Below are 16,835 nucleotides of genomic sequence, written 5' to 3' on the forward strand. Positions count from 1 at the left end.
CTGCACATTGTTAACCCTAGCAAGCTTCTAATTGGTCAATCAAAGCACTACCCCTGTATAAAAGTGCCAGAGTGAGTATCTGCCACTCATCAGCTGTTGTTTTGTCCAGGATACTACCAGCACGTGGTGGTGTGTTAACTAGCAGAAGTAGTTCACTCGCTGTTTCTGGCTAGGGTTAGACACTTCTACTGATCAATGGCTTTTGGGTTTTGGTTTTGGTTGGGGTAAGTTTGGTGGTATTGGGCATACATGTTTTGACGCTGGCACACTCTGTTGACCTGTGCTTATGTTTTTCTTACAGAGTATTTGTACTCGTGTCTGTATGGCCTAGTGTAAGATGTTCTGACCTTCCAAGAGGTAAGAAACTTACATTGGGTTAGATGAGCCTTTAAACAAAACACTGGTATTAAATGTTGGTCAGAATCACTTAGCCTCCACCCTTCAGATTTTCTCACCTTGTTGGTCTATATAGGGGCTGTTGAGACTGAGTGTCGGGATAGATACCTGTTGGTAACAACCGAACTCTCGTTCACTGGGAATGAACCTCGCTTTGAAGCGGTCGGTAAGTAGGCTTTTAACCTTAATTTTGATGCAAAATGGGCCTGAATTCAGGTTTGGTCAGATCAAGAACTTAAGATGGCATTATAACAAGTCTTGGCCTTAGTGCGGTAGGCCAGGGTTTGGTAGCTGGTGCTGACAGGAAGTTTCTCCCTACAATATATTTCTGTCTTTTGGACCACTCAGGAAGAAACAGATTTTTATTTTGAACTTGAGCATTTTTTAAAAATTTGCTTTGACCCAATCCTGTACCCCATGTAGATGCTGATGGTGTTCACCCTATCACTAAGCAGTATGGGTCAGAGTGTGGCTACATGGTCAGTATCCTCCCTCTGCCTGGCCATGCTGAGCTCAGAGCCTCCTACTTCTCCTGCCACACAGACAACCAGGTTCATATCATTACTGCGCTTTGTAGTCTTGTCAAAGCCCACTGGGCACACAGGCAAATGAACATTTCCATGTCATTTCAATTAAATGACATAGAACCAATGTGGAGAGACATTGAATTGATGTCTGTGCCCATTGGGAAGTGCTTTTAAATGATCTTGTCTAGTTAAATTGCTACCAGCCATCTTAGTGGAAGGTCTTGCTTTTTGTATTTTAGGATGATGCAGTGTTCACTTTTAGCTTTAACTTGATCACAATTGATGAGAATGGTGTGGAAACCACCTACACTGTGACTGCAACCTGCTCCCTCCCTCTGCCCTGGTCCCCCAGAGAAGTCAGCTGTGAGGAGAACTATATGGAGGTACTGATGCATGGATCTAGAATGTGTATCTAGAGCTCTATTTGGGATGGCGGTGGGCTAGTGTATCCTTATAGGAGTGATCTGTTATGTTCCCCGGTAGGTGTCAATGAGGAGTGACGTGTCCTGTCTGTCCGGTAAAACAGCAGATAACTGGACTGCTGCCCTTGCTACAGTAAGCTAAAGGCTATATTTGTCAAATGCTCTATTAGCTGAGCTACACACCAGTTTCTGTCCCCAATACCACATGCATACTAGTCTAATTATGCCTTGTCTGTTTCCCCCATCAGGCCCACAGCTCTGCCACATCTACCTGGCAGGTGATGTTCCAGCAGGAGGGGCAGCAGCTGACTCCCATGTCCCTGTCTGAGGCTCGGGAGCTGGGCTACGTGTTCCACCTCACCCAGGGGAGGCTGGTGTTCCGCTCGCCCTACACACCACGGTCTGTCATGGGGTCTGTCTCCATGGTGAGGATTTAAATGTCCTGTTCAATGGTTGCCTTTATCTTGGGTGACTCTCAATAGTGTCTAGAGGCTTGCTCAATTTGACATTAAATACATAGACTGGTGGCTGTATTCTGATAGGGTGTCTTTATATTGCATTACCATTTCAAACCGTGTTATGCGGGATGGGAAGGAAGCCACTTATTTAGATAACTGAAATGCCCCCTTCGTACTGTTGGCAAGGACACTTAATCTGTTCTTTAATTCCAGGTGAATGGTTCATTGGTTGAGGTGGTCCATCCAATACTGTTCTCCAGGCAGAGATGGGTGGTTATGATGGTGGACTGGGTTGTTGCTTGCAGCACTAGTAAGTTCAAATAAAATATCAGCCCCCGTAAAGGTTCAGACCTGAAGGGACTGGGTAGGCTTAAGCAATAGTGATGGCTCAATTAAGCAAATACTACTTTCACCTATTAAGTTATTTCAGATCAGTGAACTGATTGATCACTCAGTTGGGGAGGAAGTGTTGTTCACTGAGTCGTAACACTTGTGTATATAATCTCTTTCCAGATGAAGGGATGTATGATGGGTCAGGGCTGGTCTGGGAGACTCCCACTCTGCTGTCCCCTCTGGTCTCTGGCCCCTCTGGGTTGGAGAGCAGCAAGATCCGCATGGGGGTGGACGGCCAGCTCCTGGATGAGCCAATCACAACAGAGCGAGGCTACAGACTGGAGATCAGTGACGCCACCGTCCAGATCAGCATCCCCTTCAACGCTGACGGAGGATACAGAAACGTCAGTAGCATGCTAGGCACATATCTGACCCTAAAGATGTAGAAGTTGTTTACCTTGTGTTCTGATGCATAAAAGCTGAAATTGTGCATATGTACTCTTTGAATATTTACTTTGTACCATGTAACCTAATGGCAGATGCTTTATAACAGTATCAACTCTTTCCAGAGCTTTGTGATGGACAACATGTACCATGAGTTCTATGTGGTCCGTCTCTACTATGAACAAACCTTCATGGATGACTGTGGTGTGGAGACCAGACTCCGCCTGCACAGGCCCATGAACACACCCCTTCTGTTCCAGCGCCTCTCCATCATTAACCGTAAGGAATACTACTAGCCAATCAGAAATGGCTCTTCAGCTTGACTCTAATGAAACGTATTTTCCCAACACAGAAACAGTCCTTGAGGAGCGTGTGTTTACTGTGTACCTGGAGAACCTCTCCTACGATGTTGACCTGGTGGCTGTGACGCTCAATGGACATGACTTCACCATACTAGAGGCTAATAAGACCAGCCTCGTTATAACCATGGTCCCCCAGCCCAATAGCACCCTACATGCCTACATTCTCAGGGTGCCATTTGAGGATGCCGTTGTTCACAAGCTGGTAAGGATGGAACGGTTTTATATACTGTTTCCTCATGACTTCTCATTGGAGGAGATCAAAGGTTCCTCCCCTCAAACGTTCTCCTTCAATGGGTTTTTGGTAAGGACAGACTTGAGATTCACCCCTAGTATGTGGATATAATACTTGTTTCTGACTTAGTGTTCATATCCATAGTACTCTACAGATGGGGTTCTTCAATACTCGTTGGACATCAACTACACGTTGGTCATCCTGCCTCAAGAGGAGCCCTACTACTACCTGGCCTCAGTCGTGGCTCAGTTCAATGACGTTTGTAAGTAGACTTGAACCTTCAGCTTTAAGAGACCTGGGCTGCACTATGGTCTTCTGGTTCTGATGACACTGCCTAATGGCAACTCTGACGCAACCGCAAACCAAGTCCCCCAGTCTCTAGCTTTCAACTATATTCTTCTCTTCATCAGTTGCTCCGGTCTTCAATGGCGTCTGCAATGAGAAAAGCATTACTTTCCAGATGGACCATAAGCCATTTGACTACCTGTGGGAGGTTGGTGTTGGCCATTACCTTCTGACCCCAAATCTGGCAGCCAAACGGGGCTATGTCATGCGGAACGACAGCCAGAGTTTGACCCTGGAAGTGCCCCTCTTCTCTGTTGGCTACACTTATAAGGTGAGGTGCTTAAACTGAGTTGGGTGAAGTAAGAGTTACATTTTAAGTCGATCTCTTTATGTTTTTAGGACGTAAATTTGACTCAGTTCCACGGCACTTTTGAAATTATCTCAAGAGTTCCCAAGACCTTGGAGGTCACGAGTTCCTTGGCCCAACGTTGTCTCTTCCAAACTACTGAGCTCATAGGTAACAACTAGTGCTTCATTTGTTAGTGCCTGACTGTTTAGTGTATCTATCATTCACTTTCTTCTAGCCCAGCGCTAACACAACTTTATCTCCAGTGTGTTCCACTGATGGGGTGGTGACGGTGGCTACTGATGTGACTCTGGCCATCCCTGGAGCTGAACCGAACAGAACTTCTCTCCTGGACTCCACCTGCAGGCCTCAAGAGACTGATGACACCAGGGCTCTTTTTAGCTTTGGACTCCACACCTGTGGTACCAGGGTCCAGGTATAACTGTTCAGCACTTTGTTTTTTATGAATCTATCAAGTGACTGGCCCGACCATTGACTAATTCAAATGAACGTTCCAGTCGGCATCTAATCCGTTAACCCAGAAGTAATCTTGCTTAATTTGGTCAGCTGCCTAACTTAGTTCTGGGTCTATGGCTTCAAGTGTGAAGTCTCCACCCTTGCAAAAAGGAACTCTCAGGCAAAGTCCCCATAATTTCACATGTTTATCATCCCCACCCTTTAAGCACTGCCTTTGCCCAAATCTGCAACAAACACTAACTGCTGCTTGTTATCCTATGCATTCCATCGCAACATGTGCGGAATCGGTCCACGAGATTAGCTAACCTCCAACTCTATAACCTTCAGCATACAGGCCGACTATTGTAAATGAATATTTACTGACTGGTGTCCAGATGCCTATCAAAGAGAACTGTCAGCATTTTAGAAATGGCTTGCAACAGGGTTTAGTAATTGTCATTGAATTATGTTCAGGCTTGTGATGTCTTGTCTTGCAGGTGGACCACCAGCGTGTTACCTACGAAAATGAGATCACCATTGAGCAGGAGTTCCAATCTGTGACGGCACCGTTCAAAACCGGGAATGCTGCCTCTGTGTACGTAACTTCACTAATGTAATGCTTCATTGGTTGCAACAAATGTACAATAGTCACATCAGCCATTGGCGCTGAGTCATTTGTGGCTTTAATGTAAACTTCAGTTCTCTTTTCAGGGTGACAGTGCGGTGTGTCTATCCACTGAGTGACCTATACAAGCTGTTTGCATTTTGGCGGTTTGAAGCAGACTCTCCAGGAATTGGTACCATCTTGACTACAGTTCCTGTAAAAAGTAAGTGTTCTGTAGTTGGTGTCGTGCAGTTAGAGGGTAGCGAAACTGCTACAGCTTTTTACACCTCACTCTCTGTCCACTGAAAGCATTTCAGCCCACCTTTTCCCCCACCACCAGAAGACCATTGAGCTCCAGAACTACTCCAAACACAGGCCTGACTCCTGGGAGGAAAATGCCTGCCATCCACCCTAGGGCTAAATATGTCAAAGTCTTCAGCTGGCAAATAAACCAACAAAGGAACCACTTAGGCCCAGACCCCAGTCACCCCATACAATGGTATGAGATGCAGAAGACTGTTCTACATGTGTCATATTTCTAGAAGAGTGCTAACCTTTATTTTCTCTCCACAGGAACTAATGAAACCACTGACTGAATCGGGAGTGACTGAGTTATTTTTGAATAGAAGTATGGTTCTTAATAAATATTTTTACAATCTGTGCCTTGTCCTGATTTGAATGGAGCCACAACATCCCAGTGTGAGGACTATTTGTTAACACTGAGTGGGCTAGTATAATACCTTCTATGAATTTGAATAACTTTTTTTAGTAATGTTCTCAAACATCCTGACTTGACTCATGTTATAGTGACTTACAAACACCTGTTGGCATTTTAAGGTGCAATCAGCAGTTCTAACAGTGGCCACTTTTGGTAAACAGGTACTTAAGCACTCAGCGTCATAGACCACACTATGGCAGCAAGGAGTGACTGAGTTTTAAATAGTTAACTGTGTTTTACAAATAGTTAAACATTTGAGTAAAACAAGATCATGACGCAATTATATTAAAGAAACGATGGGTATAGAATTAAGTCATTAACGTAGGCGCTGCAGATTCCCCCTTAATCATACTTGTACAGCTTATTTTATCTCTGGTACTTCACTCCACATGGAATGTGTAACTAAGCACAATTTCTATAGAACAATGACAGGTTCTTGTTGCTCCCATTTCAGTGAGCCTTCAAAGGGTTTTGCTAGAACATGTAACACTTGTCATGAGCATGTATGACTTGTCATCTCATTTCTGCACTAATTGGTTTATGCCTAGAGAATTTTTAACGCGTAAGTTAAAGCCTTTAACTTGACTGTTAACAGGCAGCCCAATTCTGAGCTTATACCCCAAAAACTCATCAGCCAGAGTCAATACGCATGTGACAGATGGTAACTGGTCCCATCAGCTAACATGGCATGGGGCTAGCTTGTACTACAACGGGTGGCACTGGTCATATACTGGCACAAGTGCATCAGACAATTAAAATCATTGAAGTATTTGGCTGTGTTCAAACACTTGTTCATTGATGGTAGTGTCCTTAACAGGCTACTTGAGTCCAATGGCATAGTTGCGTTAATCAGAATATAATGTACAGTATATTCAGACCCCTTGACTTTTTCCACATTACTGCCTTATTCTAAAATTGATTAAATTGTTTTTCTGCCATCTACACACAATACCCCATAATGACGTATTCAGAACCTTTACTCAGTACTTTGAAGCACCTTTGGCGACAATTACAGCCTCTTCTTCTTGGGTATGACGCTACAAGCTTGGCACACCTTTATTTGGAGAGTTTCTCCCATTCCTCTCTGCAGAGCCACAAGCTCTGTCAGGTTGGATGGGGAGTGTTACTGCACAGCTATTTTCAGCTCTCCCCAGAGATGTTCAAGTCTGGGCTCTGGCTGGGCCACTGAAGGACATTCAGAGACTTGTCCCAAAGCCATTCCTGCATTGTCTTGGCTGTGTTCTTAGGGTCGTTGTCCAGTTGGAAGGTGAACCTTTGCCCCAGTCTGAGGTCCTGAGCGCTCTGGAGCAGGTTTTCATCAAGGATCTCTCTACTTTGCTCCATTCATCTTTGCCTCAATCCTGACTAGTCTCCCAGTCCCTGCTGCTGAAAAACATCCCCACAGCATGATGCTGCCACCACCATGCTTCACTGTAGGGATGGTACCAGGTTTCCTCCAGACGTGATACTTGGCATTCAAGCCAGAGAGTTCAATCTTGGATTAATCAGACCAGAGAATATTTTTTCTCATGGTCAGTCTTTAGGTGCCTTTTGGCAAACTCCAAGTGGGCTGTCGTTCCTTCGGTGGAGTGCTGCAGAGATGGTTGTCCTTTTGGAAGGCTCTCCCATCTCCACAGAAGAACTCTAGAGCTCTGTCAGAGTGACCATTGGGATCTTGGTCACCTCCCTGACCAAGGCCCTTCTCCCCCGATTGCTCAGTTTGGCCGGCCGTCTTCCATTTAAGAATGATGGAGGCCACTGTATTCTTGGGGACCTTCAATGCTGCAGACATTTTTTGGTACCCTTCCCCAGATCTGTGCCTCGACACAATCCTGTCTTGGAGCTCTACGGACAATTCCTTCAACCTCATGGCTTGGTTTTTGCTCTGACATGCACTGTCAACTATGGGACCGTATATAGACAGGTGTGAGCCTTTCCAAATCATGTCCAATACATTTAATTTACCACAGCTGGACTCATATCAAGTTGTAGAAACATCTCAAGGATGATCAATGGAAACAGGATGTACCTAAGCTCAATTTCGAGTCTCATAGAAAAAGGTCTGAATACTTATGTAAATAAGGTATTTCTGTTTATTTTTAATACATTTTCCAAAATTTCTAAAGCCTGTTTTCAATTTGTCATTGAGGTATGTGTGTAGATTGCTGAGGGAAAAAAAATATTTAATCAATTTTAGAATAAGGCTGTAACGTAACAAAATGTGGAAAAAGTAATGGGGTCTGAATACTTTCCGAAGGCACGGTATTTGACTGGTCAAATTGCTCTTAAGTGCCTAGTCCACGTAGGCCTAGCTGTGGCAAGGGTTCCATTCACATGAGGTTCCCCCCCTCTTTTGAAATGTTGATGTATTGTCAGGGTGCGAATTACCAGGTGCATCAGCCTTCCTGAATGAGACATTATCTCCCCTAAATGCAACAAATCAAACTTTGGGTGTTCTCTGTGGACAGAAATTTAACATTATTTGTTTTCCTTCCTTCCTGGATCAGCTACTGATGGTCGCCAATATCACTAGACAACTAGCCTACAGCTAGACACCAATGCACATCCAATCCATCCAGCAATGATGGTAGGCCTATAGTTGACTTTTGGTTAGAAGCATTTGATTTTGCAATGGCATAGGCCTACATGATTTTGGATTTGTGTGCGCATGAGAACTGTTCTCACAGCGAAACATTAAATGTGACGTAGGCATTACACACAGTGCATTTTCAGAGATCCAGGAATCGTACAGGGTTTAAGTTCAATGTTCTAATTCAATTGTTAAATGCTTAATAATTACAAATAACACTCGTCATTAATGTAAGGAAAGAAAGGTAGTGTTTTGTCACATGATCTGTGAAGACTCCAAGCATTCAACTCATGAATTATGGACAGCTCATGAACTAGGGTGTAAAGATGTTTTGATTCAACTCATTATATTGAATGTAGGCTACCTGTTCTGCATGTGTTCATGTGTGTAAAATTGCCTCTGCTGAGAGGGTGGTCTACTGGCAGTGGTGTAGGGTAAACGCGACTTACCGCAGTTTACCCACTTTTTCAGAAAAATGCATTGAAAGTATAGGGACTTATACTGAACAAAAATATAAATGCAACATGTAAAGTGGTTCCATGTTTCATGAGCTGAAATAAAAGATCCCTGAAATTTCCCATACACACAAAAAGCTTATTTCTCCGGTTTTGTGCACAAATTTGTTTGCAAGGTAATTGATATAATAATAATAATATGGCATTTAGCAGACGCTTTTATCCAAAGCGACTTAGTCATGCGTGCATACATTTTTTGTGTATGGGTGGTCCCGGGGATCGAACCCACTACCTTAGCGATACAAGCGCCGTGCTCTACCAGCTGAGCTACAGCTCAGATTAGGAATAACAAAGGTCCAATTATCAAACCCTGTGGGATGCACAGGATATCTTGGCCCTGGTAGCTGCACAGCAGTTTGCATAAACAAATTGTTCTCTATCATAAACATTACTATATAACCAATTATATGTATAATCATGAAAACCGTAATAATGCAATTTAGAAAGTAATATGTCAAACGCTTTGGATAAATCTAAAAGGATGCCAAGAGCATATTCATTGTTGTTAAGGGCTGTAAATATTTTATCCACAAGTTGCAAAAGAGCCATATCTGTGGAGTAGTTTTTTGTTGTTGTTGCTCATACAGTGTTGATTTAAATGTTTCAACATACCCTTATACACACATTTTTCTAGGATTTTAGAAAAACATAGTAGTACAGATATAAAACATAGTAGTACAGATATAAAACATAGTAGTACAGATATAAAACATGGTAGTACAGATATAAAACATGGTAGTACAGATATAAAACATGGTAGTACAGATATTGGGCGATAATTTGTAAAAGACCTTGGATCCCCAGATTTATAGAGGGGGATAACTTTGGCAATTTTTCAAATCTTGTTTGCATAGATTTGGTGAAGATACGTTAGAGGCTCAGTGATCGAGAAAGACACCGATTTCACCAATATCATCATGACCTGCTGCTGATATCTTTAAGTTACCAATTACCGCCATCACCTCCATTACATCAGGAGGATAACACTGAAGTAGAGAAGGGAAATGTCCCTTAATGTAATCCAAGGGATTTCCTTCAGTTTTCTCAATTTTCTTTGACAGCGAAAAACCCACATTCACAAAAAAGTGATTAAATACACATAAAATACCATCAGGATCACTATAGGTCTCATTTCCAACAATAAATTGAGATGGGATAGTTGGAGATGCCTTTTTCCTATTCAACAGTTGATAAACGATTTTCCAAGTTGACTTTCTATTATTTAAGGATTCTTGGAATTTGTTAGTAAAATATCCGAAGTGGGGAGTAAATTTGTTCTTATACTTTTTGTGATTTGCAGAATTCAGCGGAGAGGGATTTGTGATAAATGTTTTATACAACCCCTTTATTTTTACTGAGGATTTTTTGAGACCGGTTGTAAACCAAGGTTTCCAGAACCCTTCTGCTGCTTTCTTACGTGGTTTAACTAAAGGAAAGCAGTGATGAAATACAGAGTTGAAAGATGTGATTAAAGTGTGGTAAGCAGACTCCACATCGGCCTGATTATTTAAAAAATCCCATTAACTATTATCAACCATCTTAAAGCGCTCACAATTACTTTAGTTAAATATTCTACCATTTAATGCTACTAATTATTCCCATCTGCTCATTTCCAGCTGCCAAAGAGAAGGGTAAAATTGGAAAGTGATAAAAAATTCAGTATAAAGTATACCACATTATTCAAAGAATTTGTAAAAAAATATATATTATCAATAAGCGTGGCAGGTGAACTAACTGGTCACTCTTGCGGGCTTATAGATGAGGGGATACAGATAGCTGGAGTATAAAGTATTCGAAAAGTCTGATGTCAGTGAGTGGTTCTCACTTTTAAATACATGTATGTTGTAATCACCCAATATAAAAATACAAAAATCTTCATTATTATATCAAATCCAAGGTTCATGCAATGATATCAATGAAACTACCAATGTCAGAATCGGGTGGCCGATAGATGCAGCCAATTACCACTTCTTTACAACCAAAAAATGAACTGGAGGTAATTTTTAGGAAAAGAGATTCAACAACAATGTTATCAGATGTAAGTGTGAGGTCCTCTCTTACAAAGAATCGAACATGTTTATGAACAAAAACGGACACGCCTCCTCCCCCTCCTGAGGTTCTACAGTGGTGAACAGCATTATAAGGAGACATGTCATAAAGCATTGCTGTCTCTTCAGTCAACCATGTTTCTGAAAGTGCAACAATGGAAAATTCATGAGGTGGTCATGTTTTTTTAGGAAGACGGCGAACATTGAAATGAAAGTTAGAAAATAAGCTTGTCTTTGAATTAGATGAGCAATTTACAACCTGTATAGCAGTTTAACATTACAAGAATCACAAGTGATACTTATTTCTGGTAAATTTCAGGACATTTGAACCTAGATCAACACAATCATTATATTTATCGTTCGCTTCATTAATATCTAATGGTTTAAAGATCATGTTATCAGGGTTGATATCCTGCCCAACTAAGACATACCGTCGGAATCATCTAGAGTAGAACGGAAACATAGAAGTGCTTGGGTCATACTTTGGTGTCAATGTAACTAGGCAAGAGTAGTATGGTATGTCCCTTGTTGTCAGAGTGACAGGAGAAGTAGGAGGGCTCTGACCTCAGCATGGCCAGGCAGAGGGAGGATACTGAACATGTAGCCACACTAACTGCTTAGTGATAGGGTGAACGCCAACAGGGGGGAAAGGATTCAATGTTTCAATGCGTATGGTCAAGTCTGATTTTTTAAAAAATCAGGTCAAAGGTTTACACTTAACATTTCTTGAAACAAAACCATGTCAATAAACAAGTTAATGAATCATTAATTTACCAATAGCTTCGAATCGAGGTTCAAAACCAGTAAATGCCAAGAGCGCAGACACCACAAGACATCTATCCCGACACTTAACCTGAACAGTTCCTGAAAGACGAATTAAAGTTCATACCAATCAGATTTCCATTGATTTAAAAACTGTATTCTAAAAAGCATCATAGGCTAGTAGAAGCCACAAACAATGCAAGCAGTTTAAAGGAAACGCTAGATGGGTGAGAATGAATCAATTACTGCCCTGCAGTAGAATTTAAGACGAATTGAATCACTATTATAGAAGTTAGTACAATGTTATAAAACCATTTATATTAATGAGTTTACCTGAAGTAAAATCCAGTTGCCATTTATTTAATGAAGATGCAGCTCCTTGACCAAAGATTTCGATTCTAGCAGCATGCAAAGCACTACAGCAACGTCTTTATAGTGTTCTGCCCATTATGGAAAGTCAGACTGCATGTTTTTTTGTTTTGTTTTTTATACTCGCCTATCTTAACGATATAATTGACCACAGATTTAAGACAGTTGCCAATCTGCAATTTCACTGATCTACAAAGCATCTCGATAGTTTTATAATTTATATAATTGAAAGTAGGTTTAATGGATTTAGAAGTGGCCTATACAGATATTATTCAAATCAGAGACGATTAATTCCTCCCTGGAATGGCCAGCTGGTGGCGCCATGCTCATTTACAAAATGCCAATGCGCATCAATTGGCTATGACGCCTGTGGATCAATCAACAACAAAACTTGTGCGAACATGTTTCCGTACCTTGAGAGCTTATTGCTAATTAATTAGAAATAATTGAAGCTTCCAAAACAGTTTTATTAGCCTATTTTCATTGTGCATTGATCGTTGCTGCTCCTTTCAGATTGCATTTGTTGTAGTGAAAGATAAAGGTCTTTGCAGCAATATGAGCGACAGACATGGAAGTTCTGGAAAGGTCAATGTGAGTTTTCCAGCATTATATCCTACTGATACAGAAGTAACAATTTAGTAGACTTCGAACAACACACTACAATTGAATTGCAAAGTAGTAGCCTACAACAATAAACATCAACTGAGTAAATGGAGATGACATAAAAACATTACCATCATCTTGACTGGTGTGTTTGCTGTTTGACAATTATGCTTGAAATGAGATATCAGCAGCCAATACCTTTGTCTTATTCCAATATCTGTGTTGTCTTTCCTCCAACAACAGAGCCCAAGGCAGGTGGTCCTTCCTCCATTCTCCAACAGGACCCTCCACCATCCCTCCTTTCTGCCCCTGTACATGGCAGCCATGGGGTCAGCCCAGTACCCCTGGAGACCCCACCAACAGCCAGGTGAGGACAGGACAGGTGCACCACCACCACTCTCAGGTGCCTATGTAGCTCTTGGACCCTCTGCTAACCTTTGACCTTTAGGGATTTGGTACATACCAGTCTGGGTCAAATTTTACAGGGCTTTGACATAGCCAGGGTTCAAATTACACATTTACTTTTGGGGGTGACTTGGAAATAGTAGGGCTGTATTCTTTTTTTTTTTACTCTCATCATCCGTTTAATGTTCATCAACACTTTTGGTACCTGAATTGGATCTGAATCCCGATTTGACATGGCTTTATTAGTTTATTAAGACCAGCCTCCCAAATGAACCAAGGCCTATATTTGTTTATTGAACCATTTTTCCCCATCAGTTCCAGTTATGACTCCCTCTGAGTTCTTCTACACGGACCCCACCATGCACCGGGGACGACGGGTACCGAACATCGTGACCGAGTTGCAGGTGAGAGCATCATTGGTCATAATCCAGCTCATCAATTATGCAGTCATCTTACCTTTTGCACATTGAAACCCCTTAATTGCAGATAACTGTAGTGTGTTAATGTCAACAGAGAGAGAGGGAGGGAAGGAGGGAGGGAAAGAGAGAGAGTACATCCCCCAAACCATCCCCCCTGTGTATTGACTAAAATCATAAAGCACAACGTATTAAATGCCCCCTTTCAGTGGGGTTATCCAGTTTACTAGAGATTAGTGGAGAATATTAGGGGCCATGATGGGGTAGGAGTGAGCTATCTCTGTGGCCTTGGGGGGGACGGGGGGGGGGGGGACTGGGATCCCGTTGGGGGGTTGTTGAGAGATTAAAGGGGGATCAGACAGACTGGGGGAGTGTAATTAGATTGCCTCCCTCTAGTCAGACAGGGCGAGGGGGGTGGAAAGAAATTGGGACGGTAGGACACAGTGTAGAGTAGAGGTCACTGTTTGTTTTGGTGTGGAAGTGAGATGGGGTTAGAACAGTAGGAGGATCCTCTGTTTTCAGTGCTTCTGGTGGTATATTTAAAAGCTTACATTCCTTGAAGGTAGTCATGAGTAGATCTTATCACAAATGAAACTTGAAATGAAGCAGTTTCTCATTTCACATTTACATTTTAGTCATTTAGCAGACACTCTTATCCAGAGTGATTTACAGTAGTGAGTGCATACATTTTAATACTTTTTTTGTACTGGTCCCCATTGGGAATCGAACCCACAACCCTGGCGCTACCAACTGAGGTACACAGGACTCCACAGTCTACATTATGCACTGGATATACAACAGACCGCTTGTAGTGTATTTGGCACACAAAAGCAGTAACTACACATGACCCATACCTCTCCCTTCTTACCCTCCACCCTTCTTCATGGCAGGTTTTTGAGTGCTTCCAACTCAACACCCCTCGCCCCATCATGTCCTCTTGCCCCGCGCCCCTCGTCAGACCTGACCCCTTCAGAACACAACCCCACCCTACCAGAGACCTGGGTGGCCACACCTGGAGGAGGGACCATCCCCATCTGCCCATCACCCCCAGGCCGAGGCCCCTCGCACCCAGGCCCAGAGAGAGGGGACAGAGTCGGGCTGTGATCCAGCTAACCCTGGAGGAGGACCAGGCTATAACCAACCTACTGAAGCTCCATCACCAAGAGCCTGTCCATCCAGAGGTCACCACCGCCGTCACCTCCACCCAGGTAAATAAGGAAGTAGGATGAAATGTACCTCTAGTAGCTGATCTAAGGTCAGTGTTAGGTTTTCCTTCTGAAGGACTGGGGTAGTAATCTGATCCTAGATCTGTGTTTATGGGCAACTTTATGGGAGTCTGTAAAGATACAAAATACATTCCTAATAATATACATTCTTACTAACAGGTGGATTGTCCTGAAGGAACATCACCAGTTGATCACACCTCAACCCTCAGCCAGCTATCAGTGGGTCAGTTCATTCCCACCTCCAACCCATCTCCAGCTGAAGAGATGGGGCTCTTTCACAGAGAGGACCAGCTCTTTGTGTCAGCCATCTTGGAGCCCCAATATCAGAACCAGGCCAGACTGAGGTCTGATGTGGAGCTGGAGGCAGCGAACGCATTGCTCACTATGGATGAGGAGTCGGCCGGCCTGATGGATGATGAAGGGACCTGGAACCAGATTCAGACCCTGGACAGGCCCTCTAACAGAAGCCCTGAGAATCTACACCTCCAGTACTTCTCACCCGAAGAGTGTGATTGTGATACACTGCCATTAGAAGACGATGAAAGCTGCCTATCCCCCAACGCTTTGCCTCCAATAACCAGTACTTGGGATGCGGTGGCCCTGAGAAATGGGACTGTCACAGAGTCTGAAGGGACGGCTGTGGATGCCCTGTTAAGACTGGGTGACCTCACAACCCCATGTTGTCCTCATTTCAGTTAAATCGGCCACAAATGTACACAACATATTTGACAGTTAATCTCAGTTTCAATTAGAGAAAATAAAACTGTGAAGACCTTTTTACAAGTTAAGTGTGTACCACACAGTTTAATTAACCACTACATTTTCCTATGTGCCTTTTGGATTTTGTTACTTGCCAAATAGTTAATAAATATTATAATATATTCATATTTTAGACTCAAGTCAATCTTATTTGATCTGTTGAAAGAAACACTCCCATTGAAAAACACTATAGAGTTTTAATAAGAACACTACGGTCTTGAACCAGATTAAACCCACTCACTCACTCAAACAAACGGTATGGAATGCGGTTTTAACCAATCAGCATTCAGGACTAGACCCACCCCGTTGTATAAAGAAGTAATAGAGACCTGTTGATATCTTAGTTTGGCTCCACTAGATGATGAAGCTCCATGTTACCAATATTACTACTGTACATCACATACAACCAGGTTTTGTGGTTTTGACATTATGTACGTGACTTAGCTATGACTTTTTTTGTGTCCAAAAATGGCAGTCAAATGTATTCAATCCTGTAGTGAGGACGATAAAACAGCTGTAGGCTTCTAGTACAATCCATTGGAAGGCACTTCAGAGTTTGATCTACAGTGGGGAAAAAAAGTATTTAGTCAGCCACCAATTGTGCAAGTTCTCCCACTTAAAAAGATGAGAGAGGCCTGTAATTATCATCATAGGTACACGTCAACTATGACAGACAAATTGAGAAAAAAAAATCCAGAAAAACCCATTGTAGGATTTTTAATGAATTTATTTGCAAATTATGGTGGAAAATAAGTATTTGGTCACCTACAAACAAGCAAGATTTCTGGCTCTCACAGACCTGTAACTTCTTCTTTAAGAGGCTCCTCTGTCCTCCACTCGTTACCTGTATTAATGGCACCTGTTTGAACTTGTTATCAGTATAAAAGACACCTGTCCACAACCTCAAACAGTCACACTCCAAACTTCACAATGGCCAAGACCAAAGAGCTGTCAAAGGACACCAAAAACAAAATTGTAGACCTGCACAAGGCTGGGAAGACTGAATCTGCAATAGGTAAGCAGCTTGGTTTGAAGAAATCAACTGTGGGAGCAATTATTAGGAAATGGAAGACATACAAGACCACTGATAATCTCCCTCGATCTGGGGCTCCACGCAAGATCTCACCCTGTGGGGTCAAAATGATCACAAGAACGGTGAGCAAAAATCCCAGAACCACACGGGGGGACCTAGTGAATGACCTGCTGAGAGCTGGGACCAAAGTAACAAAGCCAACCATCAGTAACACACTACGCCGCCAGGGACTCAAATCCTGCAGTGCGAGACGTGTCCCCCTGCTTAAGCCAGTACATGTCCAGGCCCGTCTGAAGTGCATTTGGATGATCCAGAAGAGGATTGGGAGAATGTCATATGGTCAGATGAAACCAAAATATAACTTTCTGGTAAAAACTCAACTCGTCATGTTTGGAGGACAAAGAATGCTGAGTTGCATCCAAAGAACACCATACCTACTGTGAAGCATGGGGTTGGAAACATCATGCTTTGGGGCTGTTTTTCTGCAAAGGGACCAGGACGACTGATCTGTGTAAAGGAAAGAATG

At 42.6% G+C, this 16,835-nt stretch overlaps 2 protein-coding genes across 4 annotated transcripts; both read left to right on the forward strand.

Annotated features, from left to right (window-relative positions):
• The first annotated feature begins 104 nt into the window (after positions 1-104).
• On the forward strand, positions 105-5,523 carry LOC121572120. Of its 3 annotated transcripts, XM_041884044.2 has the most exons (19): positions 105-224; positions 302-357; positions 473-562; positions 820-947; positions 1,163-1,306; positions 1,407-1,478; positions 1,594-1,770; positions 2,017-2,113; positions 2,317-2,540; positions 2,706-2,859; positions 2,933-3,144; positions 3,319-3,436; positions 3,585-3,790; positions 3,859-3,976; positions 4,072-4,241; positions 4,759-4,856; positions 4,973-5,088; positions 5,175-5,364; positions 5,439-5,523. In XM_041884044.2, the coding sequence occupies exons 1-19, from the start codon at positions 196-198 to the stop codon at positions 5,443-5,445; spliced, it is 2,406 nt and encodes an 801-aa protein (XP_041739978.1). In that variant the 5' UTR covers positions 105-195; the 3' UTR covers positions 5,446-5,523. The 3 variants fall into 3 exon arrangements, with proteins under 3 accessions (XP_041739978.1, XP_041739979.1, XP_041739980.1); XM_041884045.2 differs by lacking the exon at positions 5,175-5,364; XM_041884046.2 differs by lacking the exon at positions 5,439-5,523 and having other exon boundaries at positions 5,206-5,297.
• A 3,543-nt stretch (positions 5,524-9,066) lies between these two features.
• LOC121572122 lies at positions 9,067-15,908 on the forward strand. The gene is made up of 5 exons (XM_041884047.2): positions 9,067-12,458; positions 12,714-12,837; positions 13,191-13,279; positions 14,182-14,499; positions 14,677-15,908. The coding sequence occupies exons 1-5, from the start codon at positions 12,423-12,425 to the stop codon at positions 15,214-15,216; spliced, it is 1,107 nt and encodes a 368-aa protein (XP_041739981.1). The 5' UTR covers positions 9,067-12,422; the 3' UTR covers positions 15,217-15,908.
• Positions 15,909-16,835: the final 927 nt, after the last annotated feature.

Source organism: Coregonus clupeaformis, unplaced genomic scaffold, assembly GCF_020615455.1.
Source record: "Coregonus clupeaformis isolate EN_2021a unplaced genomic scaffold, ASM2061545v1 scaf0327, whole genome shotgun sequence".
Taxonomy (NCBI): domain Eukaryota; kingdom Metazoa; phylum Chordata; class Actinopteri; order Salmoniformes; family Salmonidae; genus Coregonus; species Coregonus clupeaformis.